At 52.8% G+C, this 27,558-nt stretch overlaps 1 protein-coding gene across 4 annotated transcripts in view; it reads left to right on the top strand.

Annotated features, from left to right (window-relative positions):
* Positions 1-27,558, top strand: part of SHANK3 (SH3 and multiple ankyrin repeat domains 3) — a 184,831-nt gene that overhangs the window by 40,408 nt on the left and 116,865 nt on the right. For all 4 annotated transcript variants that reach the window (XR_014226343.1, XM_082280130.1, XM_082280129.1 and 1 more), the window contains exons 5-11: positions 904-975; positions 6,548-6,656; positions 11,000-11,151; positions 12,303-12,470; positions 14,417-14,533; positions 17,997-18,074; positions 24,562-24,628. Coding sequence is in view for 3 of the 4 variants with exons in the window: in XM_082280130.1 (XP_082136256.1) it covers positions 904-975; positions 6,548-6,656; positions 11,000-11,151; positions 12,303-12,470; positions 14,417-14,533; positions 17,997-18,074; positions 24,562-24,628 (763 nt within the window). In the remaining variant the exon portion in view is untranslated. The remainder of the gene's footprint in view (positions 1-903; positions 976-6,547; positions 6,657-10,999; positions 11,152-12,302; positions 12,471-14,416; positions 14,534-17,996; positions 18,075-24,561; positions 24,629-27,558) is intronic.

A 27,558-nucleotide genomic window follows, 5' to 3' on the forward strand; every position in this document is an offset into this window, starting at 1 on the left:
TTTTCCTCTTTTCTCTTTTCCCTCTTTTCTCTCTTTTCTCTTTTCTCTCTTTTCTCTCTTTTCTCTCTTTTCTCTCTTTTCTCTCTTTTCTCTCTTTTCTCTCTTTTCTCTCTTTTCTCTCTTTTCTCTCTTTTCTCTCTTTTCTCTCTTTTCTCTCTTATCTCTTTCTCTCTTTTCTCTCTTATCTCTCTTATCTCTCTTATCTCTCTTATCTCTTTTCTCTCTTTTCTCTCTTTTCTCTCTTTTCTCTCTTTTCTCTCTTTTCTCTCTTATCTCTCTTATCTCTTTCTCTCTTTTCTCTCTTTTCTCTCTTTTCTCTCTTTTCTCTCTTTTCTCTCTTTTCTCTCTTTTCTCTCTTATCTCTCTTATCTCTCTTATCTCTTTTCTCTCTTTTCTCTCTTTTCTCTCTTTTCTCTCTTTTCTCTCTTATCTCTCTTATCTCTTTCTCTCTTTTCTCTCTTTTCTCTCTTTTCTCTCTTTTCTCTCTTTTCTCTCTTATCTCTCTTATCTCTCTTATCTCTTTTCTCTCTTTTCTCTCTTTTCTCTCTTTTCTCTCTTTTCTCTCTTTCTCTCTTTTCTCTCTTTTCTCTCTTATCTCTCTTATCTCTCTTATCTCTCTTTTCTCTCTTTTCTCTCTTTTCTCTCTTTTCTCTCTTTTCTCTCTTTTCTCTCTTATCTCTTTTCTCTCTTTTCTCTCTTTCTCTCTTATCTCTCTTATCTCTCTTCTCTCTTTTCTCTCTTTTCTCTCTTTTCTCTCTTTTCTCTCTTTTCTCTCTTTTCTCTCTTTTCTCTCTCTTCTCTCTCATCTCTCTCATCTCTCTCATCTCTTATCTCTTATCTCTCATTGCTGATCTCTGATCTCTGCCAACCCCTTATCTCTTCTCTCCCCTCTTATCTCCGCAGTTCCGCTACAAGCGCCGCGTGTACTCGCAGCCGCTGCTCGATGACAAGCAGTTCGCCAAGCTCCACACCAAGGTGATTCCCCCGCGATTCCCCCGCGATTCCCCCGCGATTCCCACGGAATTCCCACGGAATTCCCCCGCAATTCCCCCGCGATTCCCACGGAATTCCCACGGAATTCCCCCGCAATTCCCCTGCAATTCCCCTGGAATTCCCCCGGAATTCCTATGGAATTCCCCCACAGTTCCCACGGAATTCCCCCACAATTCCCCGCAATTCCCCCGCAATTCCCATGGAATTCCCCCACAATTCACCTGGAATCCCCCCGGAATTCCCATGGAATTCCCCCGCGATTCCCCCGCGATTCCCCCACAATTCCCATGGAATTCCCCCACGATTCCCACGGAATTCCCCTGGAATTCACCTGGAATTCCCCCACAATTCCCATGGAATTCCCCCACGATTCCCACGGAATTCCCCTGGAATTCACCTGGAATCCCCCCGGAATTCCCATGGAATTCCCCCACAATTCCCCCGCGATTCCCCCGCAATTTCCCCGCAATTCCCCTGGAATTCCCATGGAATTCCCCCACAATTCACCTGGAATTCCCCCACAATTCCCATGGAATTCCCCCACGATTCCCACGGAATTCCCCTGGAATTCACCTGGAATTCCCCCACAATTCCCATGGAATTCCCCCACGATTCCCACGGAATTCCCCTGGAATTCACCTGGAATTCCCCCACAATTCCCATGGAATTCCCTCACAATTCCCCCGCGATTCCCCCGCGATTCCCCCGCAATTCCCCCACAATTCCCATGGAATTCCCCCGCGATTCCCCCCCAATTCCCCCGCAATTCCCCCACAGTTCCCATGGAATTCCCCAGGAATTCACCTGGAATTCCCCCGCGATTCCCCCACAATTCCCATGGAATTTCCCCGCAATTCCCCTGGAATTCCCCCGCAATTCCCCTGGAATTCCCACACAATTCCCATGGAATTCCCACGGAATTCCCCTGCAATTCCGGGCTATCCCGAGCAACCCCAGCATTCCCGGGAGATTCCCACGGATTGCATCCCGCCACCTGCAGAAATCCGGGATCACGGATTCATTCCAGCCGGGAATTGTGCCTGGAGAGCCCCAAGGGGCTCATCCCCGCCCTGCTTTATTCCCAGGGCTTTTCCCAGATTTTTCCCAGCTTTTCCAGGCCCTGATTCCCAGCTGGAATCCCAAAATCCCGGTGGAAAACGCTCCCGGTCTCGCTCATGTCGGGGTTATCCCAAAATGAACTCCGAAGGGATCATGGGGATGTTCGGAAAACCGGGATTCAAAGCTCCTGAAATCCCGGGATTCCGTGGCCCGCTTTGGGAATTCCGGATCCCCTCCCCCGCTGCCTTTCCCTCGGATGGAATTCCAGCATCCCATTAAAAAATCCAGGCATGGGAATTGCAGGAAGGTCTGGAATTTTTCGGAAGCCGGCAGCTCCGCGGAGCCTTTGGAATTTCCCGGGAAGCCGGAGTGGGAAAGGAGGGAAGGGGAGGCCTGGAGAGGCTCCTGGGAATGGGAAGGGGCCGGGAATTGTTGGGATCTGCTTTGGGATGGGAGTGGGATTGGCCGGGCTCTGCTGCTGCTGCTTCCCAGAATTCCCTGTGAGGGACAACGGAGGAGCCCCTTCCATGGATTTCTGGTGTTCTGTGCTTTTCCTGAGCCTGTGGATGTTTGGGAAGGAGCTTTTCCTTGGGAAGGAGCTTGTCCTTGGGAAGGAGCTTGTCCTTGGGCTTCTCCCTTTTCCCTTTTCCCTTTTCCTTTTCCCTTTTCCCTTTTCCTTCTCCCTTTCCCTTCTCCCTTTCCATTTTCCCTTTCCCTTTTCCCTTTTCCCTTTTCCCTTTTCCCCTTTTTCCCTTTTTCCCTTTTTCCCTTTTTCCCTTTTTCCCTTTTTCCCTTTTCCTTTTCCCTTTTCTTTCCCCATTCCCTTTTCGTTTCCCTTTCCCCTTTTCCCATTTCCTTTTTTCCCCCTTTCCCCCTCTTCCCTTTCCCTTTTCCTTTTTCCTTGGGCTGCTGCTTTTCCAGAGCCTGTGGGATTTTGAGAAGCAGCTTCCCCCTTTCTCTTTTCCTTTTTCCTTTTTCCTTTTCCCTTTTCCCTTTTCCCTTCTCCCTTTTCCCTTTTCTTTCCCTTTTCCCTTCTCCCTTTTCCCTTTTCTTTCCCTTTTCCCTTCTCCCTTTTCCCTTTTCTTTCCCTTTTCCCTTCTCCCTTTTCCCTTCTCCCTTTTCCCTTTTCCCATTTCCCTTTTCCTTGAGCTGCTGCTTTTCCAGAACCCGTGGGTGGAAGGAGCTTTCCCCTTTCCCTTTCCCCCCTTTTCCCATTTCCTTTTTTTCCCCTTTACCCATTTTCCCTTTCCTTGGGAAGGAGCTTTTCCAGAGCCTGTGGATGTTTGGGAAGGAGCTTTTCCCTTTCCCTTTTCCCTTTTTGCTTCCCTTTCCCCCCTTTTCCCTTTTCCATTTTCCCCTTTTCCTTTCCCTTTTCCCTTTTCCCCTTTTCCCTTTCCCTTTTCCTTTTCCCTTTTCTTTCCCCATTCCCTTTTCGTTTCCCTTTCCCCTTTTCCCATTTCCTTTTTTCCCCCTTTCCCCCTCTTCCCTTTCCCTTTTCCTTTTTCCTTGAGCTGCTGCTTTTCCAGAGCCCGTGGGATTTTGGGAAGCAGCTTCCCCTTTTTCCTTTCCCTTTTCCTTTTTTTCCCCTTTTCCCCTCTTCCTTTTTCCCATTTCCCTTTTCCTTGGGCTGCTGCTTTTCCAGAGCCTGTGGGATTTTGGGAAGGAGCCTTTCCTTGGGAAAGAGCTTTTCCAGAGCCTGTGGGATTTTGGGAAGCAGCTTCCCCCTTTCCCTTTCCCTTTTCCCTTTTCCCCTTTCCTTGAGCTGCTGCTCTTCCCGAGCCCGTGGCATTTTGGGAATGCCGGATGGGATCAGCGAGGCCTCAAAGGCACAATTCCAGTAGGGATAAGCACCAATCCATCCTCATTCCGTGCCCGTTGGAGCGACACCGAGCGGCCTCGGGACAGCGGGCACGGATCGACATTTCCCGGGAAAGGGTGGGATTGGAGCAGCTCCGGCAGCCGGATCCGGAGGGAAGCGGCAGCAGGGATGGGCTCCTGGCTGGCACGGGGACACCGGGACACCCGGAGAGCCTCGGGAACGGTACCGGATCCGGGGGAACATCGGGATAACGGCCGGGGGTCGTTCTGGGATTCCGGGATAACGGAGCCGGGAATGGGATGCTCCAGGGAATAGCTGGGAATCCAGCATGGAGATTCCGCAGGGTTTGGATGCTGGGGAATTCCCGCTGCGGTTCCTGGGGAATTCGGGGGGTTCTGGCTTGGATTTCTGGGAATTTCGGCTTCAATTTCTGGGAATTTCTGCTTCAGTTCCTGGGGGCTTTCTCCTTCAAATCCCAGGAATTTCTGCTTCAGTTCCTGAGAAATTCCTGCTGCAGTTTCTGGGAATTTCTGCTTCAAATCCTGGGAATTTCTGTGTCAGCTCCCAGGGGTGTCCAGCTTCGGTTTCTGGGAAGTTCCTACTTTGGTTTTTGGGGAATTTCTGCTTCAAATCCTGGGAATTTCTGCTTCAATTTCTTGGAGTTTCTGCTTTGGTTTCTTGGGAATTTTTGCTTCAATTTCTGGGAATTTCTGCTTCAGCTCCTGGGGGGATTTCTGTCTCAAATCCTGGGAATTTCTGCTTCAGTTTCTCGGAGTTCATGCTTTGGTTTCTTGGGAATTTCTCCTTCAGTTTCTGGGGAATTCCTGCTTCGGTTTCCAGGAATTTCTGCTTTGGTTTGTGGGAGTTTCTGCTTCAAATCCTGGGAATTTCTCCTTCAGTTTCTGGGAATTTCTGCTTCAGTTCCTGGGGAACTCACGCTGTGGTTTCTGGGAGGTTCCAGCTTCGATTTCTGGGAATTTCAGTTTCTGGGGAATTTTTGCTTCAAATCCTGGGAATTTCTCCATCGGTTTCTGGGAATTTCTGCTTTTCTATCTGCTTAATACTGAGGTTTGCCTTGGAAAACCTGGGATTCGTGGCTCTGTCTGGTTCCTCAGGCAGGGAAATGTTGGATTTTCTGGGATTTAAAGGGCTGGACAGGATTGACGGGATTGTGGGACATCCCGAGGCTCTGGAATATCCGGAATCTCGCAGCCTCTGGATGGTGTCACCCGAATCAAAGCAAAGCCGGAAAACTTTCCGAGTTTAGAGTCCATGATTCCCGGTGCCATGGCTCTAGAGATTCCCACCGGGATGAGTTGTCCCATTCCAGAGGCCGGGAACGGCTCCGCGTTTTCCTGCCGCACCGGGAAATCCATAATTTCCCGTTTCTGTGGGATCAATGAATCCATTTGCTGCTGCCCGGGAGCGGGAGGCGGATCCATGGATCTGCTCCGGCCTCTCCCAGCTCCAAGGGCACAGCCGGCCTTAATTCCAGCTCTTTGGAGCAAACCGGAGCCTGGGAGAGGATTTGATTTTCCCTGGATTTCTGGGAAGAGCAGTGGGAAGGGGCTGGGCTGTGATCCCGCTTTTCCAGCGCCCATCCTGCCGGGAATAACGAGCAGAATGTTTTTATTCCGGGGGCACCTGGAAATATTGGAAAACCTGGCCCAGAATTCCTGGAGTTCTTGAAAGAATGGGATCTCATTCCTTGCCCGCTGGGGTTTCGGGAAAGGAATTCCTGGGCTGGGGAAGGAACACGAGATTCCTTCTTTCCTCCGATTCCTCGGCGGGAATTCCCTCATTTAATTCCTTCCCTTCCCATTCCGGAGGGAGAAGCTTTTCCCCTCTCCGTTCCCACTCCATGAGTTTCTCGCCTCTGGAGGGTTTGGATTTTCCCGGTGCTGCCAGAAGCTCCTGGAGCTCTCCTGGGAAAAATCCTCCCTCTTCCAACTCCAGGAAATAGGGAAAAATGCCCTCAACTTTCCCAGGAATCGCCTGCCAGGCTCCCTAAAAATGATCATTTCCATATGGAATTAAGGGGGGAGATGTTGGAAGTAAAGTTTTTCCCTGGATTTCAAATACGGCTTCAACGTCACCCTTTGCTTGGAGCTTTTCCCAAATTTTTCCCTCGGCTCCTGACAGTTCTGCTGCGTCAGATTTTCCGGGACCTTTCCCAAAGCCAGATTTTGCAAGGTGGGGTTGGAATAAGCTGCCCCAAAAAAATCCTCCGAGGAAAAGTCTGGGAGTGTGGGAGCTGGGATTTTCACACCGCAGCCATTCCTGCCTCCGCAATTCCCGGAATTCGGGAATTTAATAATGACCTCATCGAGCCGAGCTTCCCAAAGTGGAAAAAAGCCAGGAAAAATCCCAACAATTCGGGAATTAAAGGCAAATCTTTGGGAATTCAGGCTTGGGAGAGCAAAATTCCGTCTTAGGGATGGAGGGGGGACCGGAAGTTGGAATTCCCATGGGATGTTCCAGCAATCCCGGTTTGAGGAGACAACGGAAGGACAATTTTCCGTGTGGATTTGCGGCACATCCTCACGGGATTTGACCCCGTTATCCTGATTTTTTTGTTTCGATTTTTCGGGATGGGGATGTTTCCCTGGTGGATTTTTTGGGATTGCTGGCGGAATTTGGGGATGTTAACGGCGGGGTGTTTTTTACCGGATCCAGGCAAATCTGAAGAAATTCATGGAATACGTGCAGATGCTGAACTCGGAGAAGGTCTGCAGGCTGCTGGAAAAGGGGCTGGATCCCAACTTCCATGATCCCGACACCGGAGGTGAGTTCCGCCTTTTCCTCTGGATTCGGGAGCGCTTCAAGACCCGCAGTGGAAGGATCAGCTCAACATTCCCTCTTCCTTCCCAGAATTCCTCCAGGATTTCCTCTGGAAGTGTTTTCCACACTCTCCCGGTTGTTTTTTGGGGGGGGGGTTACGGCACAATTCCCACTTTTCGGGGGATTTTGGGAATGTGGCATTCCTCAGGGACAGCTCTTCCCTTCCCAGTCCCTGCTGGGGTTGGCTGGGATGGGATCCCACGTTATTCCTGTGGGATGGAGGGTTTGGGATGTTTTCCCTTCCCATTCCCGTGTTGTTTCCAATCCCGGCCTTTTCCGGCCGCTGTTGGATGGAGGAATTGGAAATCTCTCAGCAATTCCTGGATTGAGAGCTTTGGGCTTTTTTGGGAATGTTGTTTTGCTTCCCATGGATTTCCTGGGAAGCCTGGGCTGGATGCTGGAAGAGGAGGGTGGGAATGAGCCGGGAATGAGCTGGGAATGAACTGGGAATGGGCTGGGAATGGGCCGGGAATGCACCAGGAATGGGCTGGGAATGAGCTGAGAATGGGATGGGAATGGGATGGCAATGAGCCGGGAATGAGCCAGGAATGAGCCGGGAATGTGCTGAGAATGGGATGGGAATGAGCCGGGAGTGAGCCGGGAGTGAGCAGGGAATGAGCTGGGAATGAGCTGGGAATGAGCTGCTCCACTCCGGCTCCATCTCTGGCCAGCAGAATTCCATGGAACCCGAGCATTCCCAAAGTTCCGCCTGTGGGATGCATCCCGCAGGATCCCCGGCTGCTCCTCGCCGTTCTGGGATTGCTCCGAGAATTCTCCCATCTCATCCCATCCTTGTGGAACCTGATCCGGGATTTGCTTTTCCTTCGGGAAAACGGGAACAGCCTCGGAGCTCCTGACACAAATTCCATCTTAAAAAGAGGAATGGGGACCCAAAACCTGGAATTCTTGGAATTCCAGCAGCCAAATTTTCCTCCTTTTCCGCACAAGCGCTCCCTTCATCCCATCGGGAATGCGGCTGGAATTCCCGCTGGGTTGGGACTCAGGGAATGCAGCGCAGATCCCGAAAAACAACCAGGATTCATCCCCTTCCCACTTCCTGGGATTTTTCTTCTCCTGATCTGCCGGGGGAGGGGGAGAAACGATCCCTGCAGGAATTTTTGGGAGCGTTCTCCAGGATTGTGTTGGAAATTCGGGATCTTCTCCGCATCCCGTGGCTTTTCCAGAGGGCAGAGGCCTCCCCTGCTCGGAGCTGCTCCCGGAACCATTCCCGAGGTTTCATCCCAGTGGATCCCAGGCTGCTCCGGCCTTTCCTTGGCCACTGCCAGGGATCCAGGGGCAGCCCCAGCTGCTCTGGGAATTCCATCCCAGCCCCTGCCCACCCTCCCAGCCAGCAATTCCCAATTCCCAATCTCCCATCCAGCCCTGCCCTCTGGCACTGGGAAGCCATTCCCTGCCTCCTGGCCCTCCAGGCCTTGGCCCCAGTCCCTCTGCAGCTCTCCTGGAGCCCCTTTAGGCCCTGCAAGGGGCTCTCAGCTCTCCCTGGATCCTTCCCTTCTCCAGGGGAACATTCCCAGTTTTCCCAGCCTGCCTCCCCAGCCCTTTCCCTCCCCCATTCCCGATTCCTGCTGCAATTTTTCCCCGCATTATTTTCAGGATTTTGCTGCGTGGCCGAGAATCCTTTGTCATTCCAACGTTTTCCTGGGCTCCTCTCCCTCTCCTGCTGCTCCTCATTAAATATCCCAGGATTTTTTTTCCCCCCCTCTTTTCTCCGGCAAAACCATCCCTGGGGTTTGCCTTTAATTTCAGAACAACGGAAAATTCTCCCGGATCCGTTTTTTTGGGGTTTTTTTTTCCCACTTTTTCAGTGTCTCCACAGGAAGCAACTGTGAAGTTTTGGAGCTTTTTCATCCCTTTCAAAGCCAGGGAATCTTTCCTGGAATATCTGCCCTGGAATAGCTGAAATGGGAACAGCAGCAAATGGGGCCGGCTGTGCTTCCCAAAGTGGATTTTCCCTATTTTTCCATCCAAGCAGAGCCTGGACAATGGGAATAAATCCTTGGAACAGTTTAAAACCTCCCCCCAAATCCATTTAAATGAAGATTCCCAAAGTTCGGAATGCCCTTGGCATCAGCTCAGGGTGTCCCACAAAGCTCAGGGGATTTTATGGCTCATCCCAGTTATTCCCAGTCCCCTTCATGGGATTAAATTCTGCAGGAAAACACTTTTTCCAAGCGGGAATGGTTCATCCCGGTTATTCCCAGTCCATGAATGGGATTATTCCCTGCAGGAATGCATTTTTCCAAGCAGGGAAGCTCCCAGTTTTCCGTGGAGCCTCTGGAGCCACTCCCGCTTTGCAGCACGACGCGGCACTTCCCAGCCCTTGGAAAACTCAAGGTGTTCCCTGGAATTAAACACAGAAATCCCGGAATTCCAGAGGCTGGAAAAGCCCTCTCGGAGCAGATCCTACGGGGAGTTATTCCATGAAATCCCAAAAAATCCAAGGAGACTCAGCAAAAATTCCTGGGGTTTTGTCAACCTTCCCGCACGTTCCGGCTTGGCAGAGGACAGAAAACTCGGCCTGGGAATGGGATCCGTGAGGCAGCGAATTCCAAATGGATTTCCCAGGAATAGCAGGGGCTGGGGGGGGAAAAGGAGGGAACAGTGGAGGAAAATCCATGGAAAAGGGGAGAGGAATGAGCCCAGTCCAGCTCCAGCTCAGCTGCCCTCGGAGCAGCCATCCCGGAATTCATCCCAGCAACGAGTGGGAGAAGCTCCAGATGTTCCAGGGGCTGGGAACGCCCGTGGTGCTCTCGGAGAATCCCAGAATTCCGGGATCAGTGAGGTTGGGAAAGAATTCCAAGGTCACCGAGTCCAAGCCGGGCCCAATCCCAGCCCAGAGCCCGGAGTGGAATTCCAGGAATTCCTCGGACACCTCCGGGGATGGCGGCTCCAAACCTCCCTGGGCACTTCCAAGGCCTGAGCGCCCTTTCCATGGGGAAATTCCCAGACCTGCCCCTGCCCCGGCGCAGCCCGAGGCCGTTCCCTCTTTTCCCGGCCTCATTCCCACAGCAGATCCCGATCCCCGCTGCCTCCGGGCAGGAGCTGTGCAGAGCCACGAGGCCGTTCCCGATCCCTGCCCGGCTCCCAGCAAAGCTCCCGCGGCCCCGATCCCGGGCCAGATCCCGCTTTTCCCGGCCTCTCCCTGCACGGATCCCTGGCAGCCCCTGCCCAGCCCGGGGGGGCTCGCGGGCCCTTCCCGAGGCACTGCCGGCATTCCGTGGGCAAGGATTCCCGAATTCCAGGATCCTGGGGTGCTTTGGCTGGGAAGGACCTCAAAGCCCATCCCGAAGGTGCCCCCGGAGCCTCCTTTGCTCCAGGCTGAGCCCCTTCCCGGCCCCCCCAGGACTTTTCCAGGACTTTTCCAGCCCCTTCCCGGCTCCCCCAGGAGTTTTCCAGCCCCTTCCTGGCTCCCCCAGGAGTTTTCCAGCCCCTTCCCGGCTCCCCCAGGACTTTTCCAGCCCCTTCCCGGCTCCCCCAGGACTTTTCCAGACCGTTCCCAGCTCCGCTCCCTTCCCTGGCCTCGCTCCAGCCCCTCCTTATCCCGAGGATCCAGAACTTTCCCATGGAATGTGCAAATTCTTCTGCTGCTGCTTCTTTCCTGCTGTGGATCCCAGAAATTCCTGAATTCCCTCATGAATTGTCAATCCCATTTCCATGATTTCCTGCTGGGGCAAACCAGCCACGGAATTCCGGCCTTTTCTTCTTCCCTTCGTGTCCATGGGGTGTCCACACCCAATCCCGTGGAATTCCTTACATTTTGGGCACTTTCCTTCCCACTCTCCTCTGGGAATCCCATCTACATCCCAAGGGACCTGGAATTCTCGGGATACCCAGCAGGATTTGTGGGATTTGGAGCAGTGACCTCAAGGAAAGTCGGGAGCATCCAGAGATTTCTCCTGATTGGGATCCCCCTTTATCCCGGGATGAGCCTTTTCCCATTCATAGCACCCAGTTTGGGAATTCCCAAGGGGCCGAGAAGAATCCATGGATTCACAGATCCCATTCCCAAGGAATTTTGGGTGCTTTGCCACCTAATCCCAGAATTTTCCATCCAATTCCCATTCCCGCTCCTCAGGAGATCCTTGGGAACACCTGGAAGGGAGCAGCTCCCACATTTGGCCTCCACGGCGCTCCCGTTCCAACGGAGCCGATCCCAAACCCCCGTGGAGATGTCCGTGGGCACTTCCAGCTGGAATCCCATCGGGAGACATTCCCGTGGATGTGATGGACATTCCATGGATCTCCCACATTCCCGTGTCCTTCCAGAGTGTCCCCTGACGGCGGCGGCCCAGCTGGAGCTCAGCGCCGACATGATCAAAGCCCTCCGGAATGGCGGAGCCCACCTGGATTTCCGGACCCGGGAGGGAATGACGGCGCTCCACAAAGCCGTGAGGTGTCGGAATCACTCGGCCCTGCTGGTCAGTGGTGGGATTTTCCTTCCTCATTCCCGCTTCTCCTTCCTCATTCCCGCTTTTCCTTCCTCATCCTTCCTCATCCTTCCTCATCCTTCCTCATCCTTCCTCATCCTTCCTCATCCTTCCTCATCCTTCCTCATCCTTCCTCATCCTTTCCTCTTCCTCATCCTTCCTCATCCTTTCCTCTTCCTTTCCTTTCCTCTTCCTTTCCTCTTCTTTTCCTCTTCCTTTCCTCTTCCCTTCCCTTCCTTTCCCCTTCCCTTCCTTTCCCCTTCCTTTCCCCTTCCCTTCCCTTCCCTTCCCTTCCTTTCCCCTTCCCTTCCCTTCCCTTCCCTTCCCTTCCCTTCCCTTCCCTTCCCTTCCCTTCCCTTCCCTTCCCTTCCCTTCCCTTCCCTTCCCTTCCCTTCCCTTCCCTTCCCTTCCCTTCCCTTCCCTTCCCTTCCCTTCCCTTCCCTTCCCTTCCCTTCCCTTCCCTTCCCTTCCCTTCCCTTCCCTTCCCTCCTCCCCTCCCTTCCTCTCTCCCTCTTCCCTCCTTCCCTCTTCTCCCCTCTCCTTTCCCAGATTTTCTCTCCTTCCCTCCCTCCTTTCCTCCTTCCCTCTCTCCCTCTCTTTTCCCTCCTTTCCTCCTTCTCTCCTTCCTCTCCTCCTTTCCCTCCTTTCCCTCCATCCCTTCCTTTTTCCCTCCTTCTCTCCCTCCCTCCTCTTTCCCAGATTTTTCTTTCCTCCTCCTCCTCCATCCCTCTTTCCTTCCCCTCTGTCTCTTCCTCCTCCTGCTCCTTCCTTCCCTTGTCCCCTCCCCTTCCCAGATTTTCCCTCCTTCCCTTCCTTCCTTCCTTCCTTCCTTCCTTCCTTCCTTCCTTCCTTCCTTCCTTCCTTCCTTCCTTCCTTCCTTCCTTCCTTCCTTCCTTCCTTCCTTCCTTCCTTCCTTCCTTCCTTCCTTCCTTCCTTCCTTCCGAATTCCTTCCGAATTCCTTCCGAATTCCTTCCGAATTCCTTCCTTCCTTCCGAATTCCTTCCGAATTCCTTCCTTCTGAATTCCTCCCCTCCTTCCTTCCCTCCTTCCTCCCTCCCTCCCTCCCTCCCTCCAACGGCACACGGGGTGAGCGCCTCATCCCGGGCATTCCCTGAGGAACTTCTCCCTGCTTCCCTGGCAGACGCTGCTGGATCTGGGAGCATCCCCGGATTACAAGGACAGCCGGGGGCTGACCCCACTCTACCACAGTGCCATGGTGGGGGGGGACCCCTACTGCTGCGAGCTCCTGCTGCACGACTACGCCCGGCTCGGCTGCGTGGACGAGAACGGATGGCAGGAGATCCACCAGGTGGGACGGGATCCGCAGGGATGGGATCAGGCCATGGGAATGTTCTCCTGGTGCCCATGGATGGGGCTGGCAGGAGATCCACCAGGTGGGACGGGATCCGCAGGGATGGGATCAGGCCATGGGAATGTTCTCCTGGTGCCCATGGATGGGGCTGGTAGGAGATCCACCAGGTGGGACGGGATCTGCAGGGATGGGATCAGGCCATGGGAATGCTCTCCTGGTGCCCATGGATGGGGTGGTTCCATACCCAGGGTTGAGGGCTGGATTGGGATTGAGGGTTGGACTCTGGGAATGCTCTCCTGGTGCCCATGGATGGAGATCCAGCAGGTGGGACAGGATCTGCAGGGATGGGATCCAGCCATGGGAATGCTCTCCTGGTGCCCATGGATGGGGTGGTTCCATACCCAGGGTTGAGGGCTGGACTCTGGGAATGCTCTCCTGGTGCCCATGGATGGAGATCCAGCAGGTGGGATGGGATCTGCAGGGATGGGATCCAACCATGGGAATGTAGTCCTGGTGCCCATGGATGGAGATCCACCAGGTGGTGGAGGGCAGGAGATCCACCAGGTGGGACGAGATCCACAGGGATGGGATCCAACCATGGGAATGTAGTCCTGGTGCCCATGGATGGAGATCCACCAGGTGGGAAGGGATCTGCAGGGATGGGATCCAGCCATGGGAATGCTCTCCTGGTGCCCATGGATGGGGTGGTTCCATACCCAGGGTTGAGGGCTGGACTCTGGGAATGCTCTCCTGGTGCCCATGGATGGGGTGGTTCCATACCCAGGGTTGAGGGCTGGACTCTGGGAATGTTCTCCTGGTGCCCATGGATGGAGATCCAGCAGGTGGGATGGGATCTGCAGGGATGGGATCCAACCATGGGAATGTAGTCCTGGTGCCCATGGATGGAGATCCACCAGGTGGGAAGGGATCTGCAGGGATGGGATCCAGCCATGGGAATGCTCTCCTGGTGCCCATGGATGGAGATCTACCAGGTGGTGGAGGGCAGGAGATCCACCAGGTGGGACGAGATCCACAGGGATGGGATCCAACCATGGGAATGTTCTCCTGGTGCCCATGGATGGGGCTGGCAGGAGATCCACCAGGTGGGATGGGATCTGCAGGGATTGGATCCAACCATGGGAATGTTCTCCTGGTGCCCACGGATGGGGTCATTCCATGCCTGGAGTTGAGGCCTGGGCTCTGGGAATGCTGTCCATGGATGAGCTCATCCCATTCCCGGGCTTGAGGGCTGCACTGCGCCAGCTCTGGCTCCATCCCAGATTTTCCGGCCTCTCCCAGTGGTTGGGATCCTTCCCAAAGGAAGGCTGGCTCCGTGGAGAACACTTTGGGATCCCGGATCCAAATCCCAATTGTGCCTATCCCTGTTTTCCACACCGAATCCCTGTTCTCCAAGGGGATTTGGAGAACTACTTGGATTGGGAGTCAGGAGCCCTGACTTTCGGAGATCCTTTGGGAGAAGGAGGGATGGGATCCCATTGGAATATCTCCCACTACACCCCCACTCCAAGAGGGGGATAAAAAACTCCAGGGATGTGTCCGTGTGATCCCAATTCTTGGATCCAACTCTCTCTGCTGCCTCCACCTCTTTGGCTGATCCTCGAATCCCAGGATGGACCAAACCTGGAGGAAAACATCCCAGTTTTCCAGGGATCTGGGACCCTGAGTTCACCCCGAGCCACCAACCAGCCCGGAGGAACCTCAGGATCCAGGATGATCCAAACTTTTCCCGTTGATCCCAGGCTGATTTATCCCACGGCCGCCCAGGTGGAGCTGGGAGGAGCCACATCCATTCCCACAGAATTCCCAGCTTCCACATCCAACTTTCCGAGCCTGCCTGAATCCAGTGGTGGATTTCGGGGATTCCTCCGGTTCCTGCTGCTCCCTGATTCCCGCTTTTCCCTGTTTTTCTGCCTCCGGAGCAGGCCTGTCGCTACGGACACGTGCAGCACCTGGAGCATCTCCTGTTCTACGGAGCGGACATGACGGCCCAGAACGCCTCAGGAAACACCGCGCTGCACATCTGCGCCCTCTACAACCAGGTGGGACAGGGGACACCACGGGGGAGGTGGAGCCGGCCCGGGATTCTCCTGGATCTCCCCATTCCCAAATCCAGAGGGTGGAATCCGTCCCTGTCCTTGGATGAGGCCGTTTCTCCTTAGAGCAGCTGATTTTGGGTTCCACAGGAGAAGATCCTGTGGTGGAATTTTGGGGATTTAAGGACAGGGGACACCATGGGGGAGGTGGCACCAACCTGGGATTCTCCTGGATCTCCCCATTCCCAAATCCAGAGGGTGGAATCCATCCCTGTCCTTGGATGAGGCTGTTTCTCCTCATCATTCCCGATTTTGGGTTCCACAGGAGAACATTCCATGGTTGAATCTTTGGGATTTGGGCCCAGGGGACACCACGGGGGAGGTGGCACCAGCCTGGGGCGCTCCTGGATCTTCCCATTCCCAAATCCAGAGGGTGGAATCCATCCCTGTCCTTGGATGAGGCTGTTTGAGGCTGTTTCTCCTCATCATTCCTGGGCTTGGGTTCCATGGAAGAACATTCCATGGTGGAATCGTTGGGATCTGGGGCCAGGGGACACCATGAGGGAGGTGGCACCAACCTGGGATTCTCCTGGATCTCCCCATTCCCAAATCCAGAGGGTGGAATCCATCCCTGTCCTTGGATGAGGCTGTTTGAGGCTGTTTCTCCTCATCATTCCTGGGCTTGGGTTCCATGGAAGAACATTCCATGGTGGAATCGTTGGGATCTGGGGCCAGGGGACACCATGAGGGAGGTGGCACCAGCCTGGGATTCTCCTGGATCTCCCCATTCCCAAATCCAGAGGGTGGAATTCATCCCTGCCCTTGGATGAGGCTGTTTCTCCTCACAGCTCCTGGGATTAGGTTCCACAGGAGAACATTCCGTGGTGGAATCTTTGGGATTTGGGCCCAGGGGACACCACGGGGGAGGTGGCACCAAGATGGGATTCCCCTGGATCTCCCCATTCCCAAATCCAGAGGGTGGGATCCTCTCCCTAGCCTGGGATGAGGCTGCTCCTCTTTCCCCAAATCCCGAGGGTTCTTCCGTGTGGATTCCGCTCCCTGTCCTGGGATGAGGCCGGACCTGGTCCCAGCCGGATTTGGGATTTCCCGAGAGAACATTCCATGATCGAGAGAACATTCCATGATCCAATCTCTGCCATTCCATGGATTAACCCCTCCCATCCCATGTTTTAACCCCTCCCATCCCATGGTTTAACCCCTCCCATTCCCAAGTTTTAACCCCTCCCATTCCCAAGTTTTAACCCCTCCCATCCCATGGTTTAACCCCTCCCATTCCCATGGATTAACCCCTCCCATTCCATGGATTAACCCCTCCCATTCCATGGATTAACCCATTCCATTCCATGTTTTAGCCCCTCCCATTCCCAAGTTTTAACCCCTTCTATTCCCAAGTTTTAACCCCTCCCATTCCCATGTTTTAACCCCTCCCATTCCCATGTTTTAACCCCTCCCATTCCCATGTTTTAACCCCTTCTATTCCCATCGATTAACCCCTCCCATTCCATGTTTTAACCCCTCCCATTCCATGGATTAACCCCTCCCATTCCATGTTTTAACCCCTCCCATTCCATGGATTAACCAGTCCCATTCCCAAGTTTTAACCCCTCCCATTCCCATGGATTAACCCCTCCCATTCCATGGATTAACCAGTCCCATTCCCATGTTTTAACCCCTCCCATTCCCATGGATTAACCCCTCCCATTCCCATGTTTTAACCCCTCCCATTCCCATGGTTTAACCCCTCCATTCCATGTTTTAACCCCTCCCATTCCATGTTTTAGCCCCTCCTATTCCCAAGTTTTAACCCCTTCTATTCCCAAGTTTTAACCCCTCCCATTCCCATGGATTAACCCCTCCCATTCCCATGTTTTAACCCCTCCCATTCCATGGATTAACCCCTCCCATTCCATGGATTAACCCCTCCCATTCCCATGGATTAACCCCTCCCATTCCCATGTTTTAACCCCTTCTATTCCCATCGATTAACCCCTCCCATTCCATGTTTTAACACCTCCCATCCCATGGATTAACCCCTCCATCCCATGTTTTAACCCCTCCCATTCCCATGTTTTAACCCCTCCCATTCCATGAATTAACCCCTCCCATTCCATGTTTTAACCCCTCCCATTCCCATGGATTAACCCCTCCCATCCCATGGATTAACCCCTCCCATTCCAGGGTTTAACCCCTCCCATTCCCATGTTTTTACCCCTCCCATTCCCATGGATTAACCCCTTCTATTCCCATGGATTAACCCCTCCCATTCCCAAGTTTTAACCCCTCCCATTCCATGTTTTAACCCCTCCCATTCCATGTTTTAACCCCTCCCATTCCCATGGATTAACCCCTCCCATTCCATGGATTAACCCATTCTATTCCCATGGTTTATCCCTTCCCATTCCCATGGATTAACCCCTCCCATTCCCATGGTTTAACCCTTCCCATTCCCATGGATTAACCCCTCCTATTCCCAAAATATTTTGCTGCTTCGCTTCCCAATCTTCTCTGGAATTTTCCCTCCCATTTCCTCTTCCTGCTCCCCGGAATTGCTTGGGAAGGAGGGGCCGGGTGGGTGGAGATTCCCAGTTTGCTCCCATTCCGTTGGAATTCCACATTCCGTGGCTTCCAGGGGAAAACACAAGGCCCGGAATCCCCTTCTTCTCCCAAATATCCCTCAATTCTTCCTGGAATCCTGGAATTTTGGAGCAGGCACCATTCCTGTCCCATTTTCCAGGTGGTTCCCAACTCAGTTCAGAATTCCAGGGGGATGGAAAATCCCTCTCTGGTCTCTGCCGGGATCTGAGGATTTCTCCTGGAGCTTTTCCTCCTTCCCAGAGACCTTTATCCATTGTCTGAAGGGGATTTTTTGGGATCAGGAAGGGAATTCCCAAGTTTTGAGACTTTAAAAATGGATCCCTGCTTTTCTGGAAGTGGGAATTGGGTTGGGATCGTGCTGGGATCGTTCTGCACATGCAGGAATCCGGGATCACATTCCCGCCCTCTGGAATGGGGTGAGGAGAGCGGGATTGGAGGGTCCAGGAGCTCCTGAAATCCCGGAATGAACATTCCCAACAAGCCAAAGGCTTTAGGGAACAGCAGGAGCTGGGAATGTGTCCTGGAATCCTTGGAGAAGGGGCAGAATCCTGGGAAAAGGAGGAGAATCCTTAGGGAAGGAGGAGAATCCTTGGAAAAGGAGGGGCAGAATCCTTGGAAAAGGGGCAGAATCCTTGGAGAAGTTGGATCTGGATGATCCCAAAAATCCCTTCCAACCCAATCCAGCCTGGAATTCCGTGATTCCTTAACTTGCTCCATTTCCAGTTGGGAATGCCCAATCCTTAGGGAATGCTCATCCTCCCTCTTCCCAAAGGATTTTCCGGAGCCCGGTTGGATCCGTTTCCCCTCCAATCCCGCTCTAATTCCCCTTTTCCCGGTTTTTTTCCCTTCCCAGGAAAGCTGTGCCCGGGTTCTCCTCTTCCGAGGCGCCAGCAAGGAAATCCGGAATTACAACAGCCAGACGGCATTCCAGGTGAGGAGAATTCCCGGGAATCCCATGGAGCATCCCGTTATTCCCACAGCAGCTCTGCCACGTGTCCAGGGATTTTTCCAGGTGGGATTTATCCCACTGGGAAAGGATTTGGGATGAGTGTTTGGCACCGGAGCAGGAGGGAGGAAAAAGCGCACGGAATTTCTGGGAGAGGATGAGAATGTGGGAATGTGGGATACGGAGGTGGAAAGGAGAAGCTGTTGCTGGTTTTTTGGGATGGGAATGTTTGGGATGGAGGGGAATCCTTGGCAAAGGAGCAGGAAGACCTCAAATTCCATGGATATCTCCCATTATCCCAGGTTTTTCCAAGCCCTGTCCAACCTTGGACAATTCCAGGGATGGAGCAGCCACAGGTCCTCCGGATTATTGAATTCCTTGGGGGTTTTTTTGGGAATTTTCTTGCTTTTCCAACCATTAAAAATGGGAGGATCCATCCAAACGTGGCCACAGCACCGGGAATTTTAAATATCGATGGAAAATCAAGAATTCCTTGGGAATCGTATGGAAAAAATTCCCAAACCAGCACAAATCCATCGGAATTTTCTTTCCTGTCGATCCCAAGGGGTTTTTTATGGATGGGAGCAGTGACTCGGGAATCGAGCTGAATCCTGGGATGGAGAAATCCCGGATTTCCTCCTTCCCTGCCTCCTCTTCCAGTGGGATCCCGGTGCTGGTTCATCCCAAACATTCCTGGATTCCTGCAGTTTTCCCAGCCCATTCCATGGAGGAGAAAAATCTGGGAAAAAGGCAGGAAACCCTCAGGTGTCCAAAGCTTTCCCAGCCCATTCCATGGAGGAAAAATTCCAGGAAAAAGGGAGGAAACCCTGAGGTGTCCAAAGTTTTCCCAGCCCATTCCATGGAGGAAAAAATTCCAGGAAAAAGGGAGGAAACCTCAGGTATCCAAAGATTTCCCAGCCCATTCCATGGATTAAAAAATTCCAGGAAAAAGGGAGGAAACCCTGAGGTGTCCAAAGTTTTCCCAGCCAATTCCATGGAGGAAAAATTCCAGGAAAAAGGGAGGAAACCTCAGGTATCCAAAGATTTCCCAGCCCGTTCCATGGATTAAAAAATTCCAGGAAAAAGGGAGGAAACCCTGAGGTGTCCAAAGATTTCCCAGCCCATTCCATGGAGGAAAAAATTCCAGGAAAAAGGGAGGAAACCCTGAGGTAACCAAAGCTTTTCCAGGCAATTCCATGGAGGAAAAATTCCAGGAAAAAGGGAGGAAACCTCAGGTGTGGAGGAAAAAATCCAGGGAAAAGGGAGGAAACCCTGAGGTGTCCAAAGATTTCCCAGCCCATTCCATGGATTAAAAAATTCCAGGAAAAAGGGAGGAAACCCTGAGGTGTCCAAAGTTTTCCCAGCCAATGCCATGGAGGAAAAAAATCCAGGAAAAAGGGAGGAAACCTCAGGTGTCCAAAGATTTCCCAGCCCATTCCATGGAGGAAAAATTCCAGGGAAAAGGGAGGAAACCCTGAGGTATCCAAAGATTTCCCAGCCCATTCCATGGAGGAAAAATTCCAGGGAAAAGGGAGGAAACCCTGAGGTAACCAAAGCTTTTCCAGGCAATTCCATGGAGGAAAAATTCCAGGAAAAAGGGAGGAAACCCTGAGGTGTCCAAAGCTTTTCCAGGCAATTCCATGGATTAAAAAATTCCAGGAAAAAGGGAGGAAACCTCAGGTAACCAAAGCTTTTCCAGGCAATTCCATGGAGGAAAAATTCCAGGAAAAAGGGAGGAAACCCTGAGGTGTCCAAAGCTTTTCCAGGCAATTCCATGGATTAAAAAATTCCAGGAAAAAGGGAGGAAACCTCAGGTAACCAAAGCTTTTCCAGCCCATTGCATGGAGGAAAAAATTCCAGGAAAAAGGGAGGAAACCCTGAGGTAACCAAAGCTTTTCCAGGCAATTCCATGGATTAAAAAATTCCAGGAAAAAGGGAGGAAACCTCAGGTAACCAAAGCTTTTCCAGGCAATTCCATGGAGGAAAAATTCCAGGAAAAAGGGAGGAAACCTCAGGTGTGGAGGAAAAAATCCAGGGAAAAGGGAGGAAACCTCAGGTATCCAAAGATTTCCCAGCCCATTCCATGGATTAAAAAATTCCAGGAAAAAGGGAGGAAACCCTGAGGTGTCCAAAGTTTTCCCAGCCAATGCCATGGAGGAAAAAATTCCAGGAAAAAGGGAGGAAACCTCAGGTATCCAAAGATTTCCCAGCCCATTCCATGGATTAAAAAATTCCAGGAAAAAGGGAGGAAAGCTCAGGTGTGGAGGAAAAATTCCAGGGAAAAGGGGAGCCTTTTCCAGTGGGATCCCTAAAGCCGGGAGGTTCCGGTTGGATTTCAGGAAGAGGTTCCGCATCCAGAGGGTGTCGGACACCGAACATTCCCAGGGAATGGGCGCATTCCCAAGGCTGCCGGAGCTCCAGGAATGCTTGGAAAACGCTCCCAAGGATTTTTGGGATGTGCTGGCCAGGGCCAGGATTTGGACCCATGACCCCTGTGGATCCCAGAATTCCAGGAATGCTTGGAAAACGCTCCCAAGGATTTTTGGGATGTCCTGGCCAGGGCCAGCAGTCGGCTCCACGATCCCTGTGTATCCAGCTCCGGATTTCCCAGGATTTCTGACCTTTCCGTGTCCCTTCAAGATATTCCCGGCGGGATTTGAGGCAGGAAGTTCTTCCTGCCTGGCTCCAGGGCCTCTCCCAAGCCAAGGGCTCCGGAATTCCAGGGAAATCCTCCATTTTCCCACCCCTCGCGCTCCACACCGGGGATTTCCAGGAGGTTTTGGATCAAATTCCATGTCTGGCAGCACCGGGATGGGTTTTTCCCGCTCAGCTCATCCGTAGGGATCCATCTGCTGCTCCCGGGGTTTGTGGGGTGCCAGATCCCGGTGCCACCTCCCGGCTGCATCCGTGGGATGCGGAGAAGTCGGGAATGGCGGCCCAGATGGAGCCGCCAGCTGGGAGCAGCGGGATTGACCCGGGAGCGGTGCCAGGATTCGGGAAGTCGGGAACAAAGCTGGGATGTGCTGGGAGCCAGGCCAGGGAAAGGTGGGAAAGTTTGGGAAGAGGGCGGATTAAATCCACGGCGAAGGATCAGCCTGGTGTTTTCTGGGATCACGGAAAGCTGGAAAATCATTGGGAAGGACTCGATAATTGGAGAAGGGATGGGGTGGGATCCATGGGATGGGATGGGATCTATGGGATCTATGGGATGGGATGGGATGGAATGGGATCCATGGGATCTATGGGATGGGATGGGATGGGATCTATGGGATCCATGGGATGGGATCCATGGGATCCATGGGATGGGATGGGATCCATGGGATGGGATGGGATGGGATGGGATGGGATGGGATGGGATGGGATGGGATCCATGGGATCCATGGGATAGGATAGGATCAATGGGATGGGATCCATGGGATGGGATGGGATGGGATGGGATGGGATGGGATCCATGGGATCCATGGGATCCATGGGATGGGATTGAAGGAATCTGGGATAGGGGAAGGGGTCCCTGCCCATGGAATGGGATCAGGATGGGCTTTAAGGCCCTTTCCAACCGAAACCATTCCATGAATCCACGATAAAACCAGTGGACAACAGAATTCCCGAACAAAGCCGGGATGTGCTCCATGATCCCATAATTCCATGACTCCCAACCCATTTTCAGGATCATTCCCAAGCCAGACTTCCAATGAAACTCCTAATTTTTCACTCGGACTTGGAATTTTGGGAGAATCCATCTTTGGATTGCTGGGATCATCCGTTAATTTTTTATGGGATGAACTCGGAAGTCCAAAGGCTCCTTTCCCATCTTTCAGTTTGTTTTTCCTTCCAAATTCCCAAAATTCCAGTCATTTCTCCTTCTTTCCCAACCCCATGACCTCTGGCAGAGCAGAATTTCTGGATTGACATCCAAGGAAAGGCAGAAAAATCGGGATTGGGAGGGAACTTGAGGGAAAAAGGGAGGAATCCTCAGGTGTGGAGGAAAAAATTCCAGGAAAAAGGGAGGAAACCCTGGAATATCCGAAGCTTTCCCTCCATTTCCAACCTGAATTTTCCTTTTTCCTGGCAATCCCGGGAATTGCTTCCAGCTCCGGCTCGGGGGGTGGGTGGAACAGGGAATTTTGGGCTTGGGAAAGTGGGAAAAAGGGAGAGAAATATTGAGGAGAGCGGGAAAATTCCAGCTGGGAATGGAGGGAGCTGGAGGCTCTGAGTCACCAGGATAAATTTATCCCTGGTCACAAGTCGGGATGCAAATGCGATGCAAATGAGATGCTAATGAGCCCCGTGTGGCTCTTGGAAGTGTGGAACACCTGGATAACCCCGATTCCCACGGGAAAAGGGTGGGATGGGCCCGAGCTGGGTCTGGTTGTTCCCTCTGGTTTTCATCCCGGATCATCCCGATCCAGCTGCTTCCCATTCCCGAGGAAGTGTGGGAGCCTGGGAAAAGCTGGGAAAAGCTGGGAAAGGCTGAGAGAGGCTGGGGAAAGCTGGGAAAGGCTGGGAAAAGCGGGAAAAGGCTGGGAAAAGCTGGGAAAAGCTGGGAAAGGTTGGGAAAGGCTGGGAAAGGCTGGGAAAAGCTGGGGGAAAATGGGAAAGGCTGGGAAAGGCTGGGAAAGGCTGGGAAAGGCTGGGAAAAGCGGGAAAAGGCTGGGAAAGGCTGGAAAAGGCTGGGAAAGACTGGGAAAAGTTGGGAGACGCTGGGAAAAGTTGGGAGAGGCTGGGAGAGGCTGGGAAAAGTTGGGAAATTCTGGGAAAAGCTGGGAGAGGCTGGGAAAAGCTGGAAAAGGTTGGGAGAGGCTGGGAAAAGCTGGGAGAGGCTGGGAGAAGCTGGGAAAATCTGGGAAAGGCTGGGAAAAGCTGGGAAAAGCTGGGAAAGGCTGAATTTGGAAGTTTTTCCCCATTTCTGGAAGAAACGCAGGAAAAGTTTGGTTCCTTTGTTGTTTCTGTGTTAACCCGACCTCCCAGAATCCTGGGATTATTGAGGCTGGGAAAGAATTCCAAGGTCACCGAGTCCAAATTGGGCCCAATCCCAGCCCTGAGTGGAATTCCAGGAATTCCTTGGACACCTCCAGGGATGGCGACTCCGAACCTCCCTGGGCAGCCCCTTTGGATTCTCCAAGGATTTTGTTCCTTTGGGTTTTCCGAGGAATTTTTTCCTTTGGATTCTCCAAGAATTTTTTTACCTTTGGGTTTTCTGAGGATTTTGTTCGTTTGGGTTTTCCAAGGAATTTTGTTCCTTTGGATTCTCCTTCCTGCCAAGGGAAGGCCCAGGATGGGTGGTGGGAAGGCAATGTTGGATGTTGGGCCAGAATTCCAGGATTCTCCTGGAGCTGTCCAAGTGGAAGTGGCTCCTTGGCCGGGAATGAGTCGGTCCTGAGGGATCTGGGGATTTGGGAATTTGGGATTGGGGATTTGGGGATTTGGGATTGGGGGATTTGGGGATTTGGGGATTTGGGGACTTGGGGACTTGGAGAACTGAGGACTTCAGGATCTGGGAATTTGGGATTTGGGATTGGGGGATTTGGGGACTTGGAGAATTGAGGACTTCAAGATTTGGGAATTTGGGATTTGGGGATTTGGGAAATTGGGGATTTTGGGGATTTGGGAATTTGCGATTTGGGATTCAGGGATTTTGGGGACTTGGGGATTTGGGGACTTGGAGAATTGAGGACTTCAGGAGTTGGGACTTTGGGATTTGGGGATTTGGGAATTTGGGATTTTGGATTTGGGATTCGGGGATTTGGGGATTTGGGGATCGGGGTATTTGGGGATTTGGGATCTGGGGATTTGAGGATTGGAGTATTTGGGAATTTTGGGATTTGGGGACTTGCGAGCCTTAAGATTTGGGGGATTTGGGGATTTGAGGATTTGGGATTTGGGGATCTGGGGACTTGGAGAATTGAGGACTTCAGGACCTGGGGATTTGGGGACTTTTGGACCTGAAGATTTGGGGATTTGGGGACTTGAGGACTCAGGGATTTGGGACTTTGGGGATTTGGGAATTTGGGGCCTTGGCTGCCGGGAAATCCCCTTCCATCAGGACCAGGCTGCCCAGGGCATTCCCAATCCCTGGAAAAACCCCCAAACCCCAGGGATGTGGCACTTGGGGACACGGCTCAGTGACCACACCTGGCCCTGCCTTGGCTCATCCCAAAACCTCTCCGGAATCCCAGGATTTTGAAGCAGGATCCAAACCCAACACCCTGGGAGCATTCCAGGATCTGGGATGAATTCCTGGCTGGAATCCGGATGTCACCCCCAGGGGACAAGGACAGGGATTGTTCCCAAGCCGGGGCCGCTCAAACCCTCGGCACACGGAACCGGGAAGGCGTCGGCACCTCGGAATTCCCAGATGAGCCGAGGCAGAAGAATCCTTGGCTTTCCCCCATGGAAAGCAGCTGTTGCCATCCATATGGAAGCTCCGGAGCCACTCGGAGCCGCTCATCCCGCTTTTCCGGCTCTTTTCCAGGTGGCCATCATTGCAGGGAATTTCGAGCTGGCGGAAATCATCAAAACCCACAAAGAGTCCGATGTTGGTGAGTTGGATTTTTCCCGCTTTTCCCGCTTTTCTCCTTTCCTGTGGATCCCGGGGCTGGATTGGGGAGTGTGAGGGGGGAGGGGTGGGAATGAATGGATTTTCCCAGTGTTGCATCCATGGAATCTGCAGCCAGTTTGGATCTTGGAAGTGTCAGATTCCCGTGGGATTGCTGGGATTCAGCCTGGCTGACGTTCCCAAGCTCTGGAATGATCCTGGAATTGCTCTGCTGGAAAATCCATATTTTTCCTCTCTTTCTGCATCCCTGAGGCCGCTTCATTCCCGAAATCTCAGGGGTTGGGGCAAGAAGGGAAAATCCTCTGGGAAAAGGAGAAAAGCGGGAGCTGATCCCATTGGATTTGCTTTTTCAAGGAATATTTTGGGAATTTTGATCCCTTGGGTCCCTTTTCCATCTTTCCCTGGTGCTGATGTCCCCACGGGAGAAATTCCACGAACAAAGCGGATTTAGATCAGGAATAAAATCCACACTTGTTGCATTTCCTTGGATTATTCCAAGGAATTTATAGACCCAGAGCTGCCAATGGAGGGAGCAGCGGGAATTCCCAGTGGTTTTCCCTCCACGACGGAACGGAGTCATCGGATCAGCAGCCGGAAAAAGAATTTAGGGAAAAATTCTTGGCTGTGAGGGACTGGCACAGAATTCCCAGAGAAGCCGTGGCTGCCTCTGGATCCCTGGAAGTGTCCAAGGAAAGGTTGGAGCAGCCTGGGATAGCGGGAGGTGTCCCTGCCCATGGAATGGGATGGGATTGGATGGGATTTAAGGTCCTTTCCCACCCAAATTCCTGAAATTCCATGAAAACATTGAAACACAGAAAATAGGGATCAGTTCTTATGGAATGTGCAGCAGGAACTGAGCTTGGCTCAATCCCAAATATCCTTTATCCCATTTTTTTCCCCAGCTCCCTATTCCTGATAGCCAGGATCAGCCGCCGGGAATTTGGGGTGGGATGGAAAAATCGGGAAGGACTTTGGGAAGAGCCTGAACGTTCCTTTGCAAAGTCATGGAATTAATCCAAGAGAAAAGTTTTCTGGAAAAGAAGGTTGGGAATAAACGACCTCCAAAAGTCCCTGCCAGCCTAAATTCCCCCCCGGCTGGAATCCGCACCTGCGACCAAACGGCTCCGTGATTTTCCTTGGGAAAAAAAGCAGGAATACGAGCACGGAAAGCTGTCAGGAGCAATGGAAGGTCCAGGGATCAGCTCCCGGACTCCGGAGAAAAAATAGGTCAGGGAAGAATTCCAAGCAAATTCCAAGGCAAGCAGCAGGTCCAGATGGTGCCGCCCGCAGCCGGGAGCTTCCCGGGGTTTGGAAATTGAGTTTGGAGGTTCAGGAGGAGCTGAGGAATTGTCGGAGCAGGGAACGGCTCCTGCCTGTGTCCTTCTTCCGCGGTTTTATCGGGATAATTAAGGAATGAGGAGAGCGAGGATTTGGTGGGATTGGGGCTGGAATGCTGCTCGTGGAGGGATCTTCCTGCGGAATTCCCAGCGGGAAGCTGGGCTGGGTTGAGGGTTTGGTGATCCTGTAGCAGGGGGTGGAAGGAGGCTGGGAGCTTCCCAGGAGGATTCCAGGCTCATCCGTGTTTCCGTTGGGATCCGGAGCGTTCGGCAGAGCCGGAGCCTCCCGTTCCCGTTTCCTGTGCTCCCAAAATTTGTGGGATTGTGTTGGGAGGGATCCTTCAATCCAAGTATCCCAACTCCTTCCCCGATCCCCGGCTGCTCCAGCCTTGCCTTGGACATTCCAGGGATCCAGGGGCAGCCAGGGATTCTCTGGGAGTTCCAGCCCAGCCGGGAATTCCTTCCCAAGATCCCACCCCAAGCTCCCCTTTCCCACTGGGAGCCGTTCCCTGGCTCCTGTCCCAGCAATGGGGACCCAAAACCTGGAATTTTTGGAATTCCAGCAGCCAAATTTTCCTCCTTTTCCATGCAAGCGCTCCCTTCATCCCATCGGGAATGCGGCTGGAATTCCCGCTGGGTTGGGACTCAGGGAATGCAGCGCAGATCCCGAAAAACAACCAGGATTCATCCCCTTCCCACTTCCTGGGATTTTTCTTCTCCTGATCTGCCGGGGGAGGGGGAGAAACGATCCCTGCAGGAATTTTTGGGAGCGTTCTCCAGGATTGTGTTGGAAATTCGGGATCTTCTCCGCATCCCGTGGCTTTTCCAGAGGGCAGAGGCCTCCCCTGCTCGGAGCTGCTCCCGGAACCATTCCCGAGGTTTCATCCCAGTGGATCCCAGGCTGCTCCGGCCTTTCCTTGGCCACTGCCAGGGATCCAGGGGCAGCCCCAGCTGCTCTGGGAATCTGTGGAGCAAATCCAGAGGGGGAGAATGGAACTTCCTCCAGGTGGAAATAATCCAGGAAGTGTTCCAGAAATCCTTTGGATTCCCCATCCCCACAATTCCCATCCCAAAATCCGAGCGCTCCTTATTCCAACCCAGCCGCCAGCACCGGAGAGGGAGCTGGAAATCCTGGGATTCAGGAGCTGTTCTTACCAGCAGGATCCTGGGAATTTGGCTTTTCCCAGATTTTCCTTCCTTATTCCCGTGGCAGGCAGAGGTTCCTTGGATTTGGGAAGTTGGATCCCGAGGAATTGTCACCACATTCCCGCTTTTGGCACATCCCAATTCCAGGGGCTGGAGCAGGGCCTCGTCTCCCATCGCTCCGGGAGGGTTGGGAGACATTCCCAGTTCTGGAATTCCTGGGGGGAATTCCTGGATCACCTCATTTAGGAACGAGGAAAGCTCATTCCAAAGGGGATCCTGAGTGGATGTGATTCCATGTGCGGGGAGATCTCTGGGAATTCTCCAGGCTGGAAAATGTTGTGGAATTTTTCCAGTTTCGGATGTGCTGTGGGAATTCTTCAGTCTGGAAATGCCATGGGAATCCTCCAGTTTGGGAGATTCCATGGGAATA

This window comes from Coloeus monedula (genome assembly GCF_965178545.1).
Source record: "Coloeus monedula genome assembly, chromosome: 4".
NCBI classification, from domain to species: domain Eukaryota; kingdom Metazoa; phylum Chordata; class Aves; order Passeriformes; family Corvidae; genus Coloeus; species Coloeus monedula.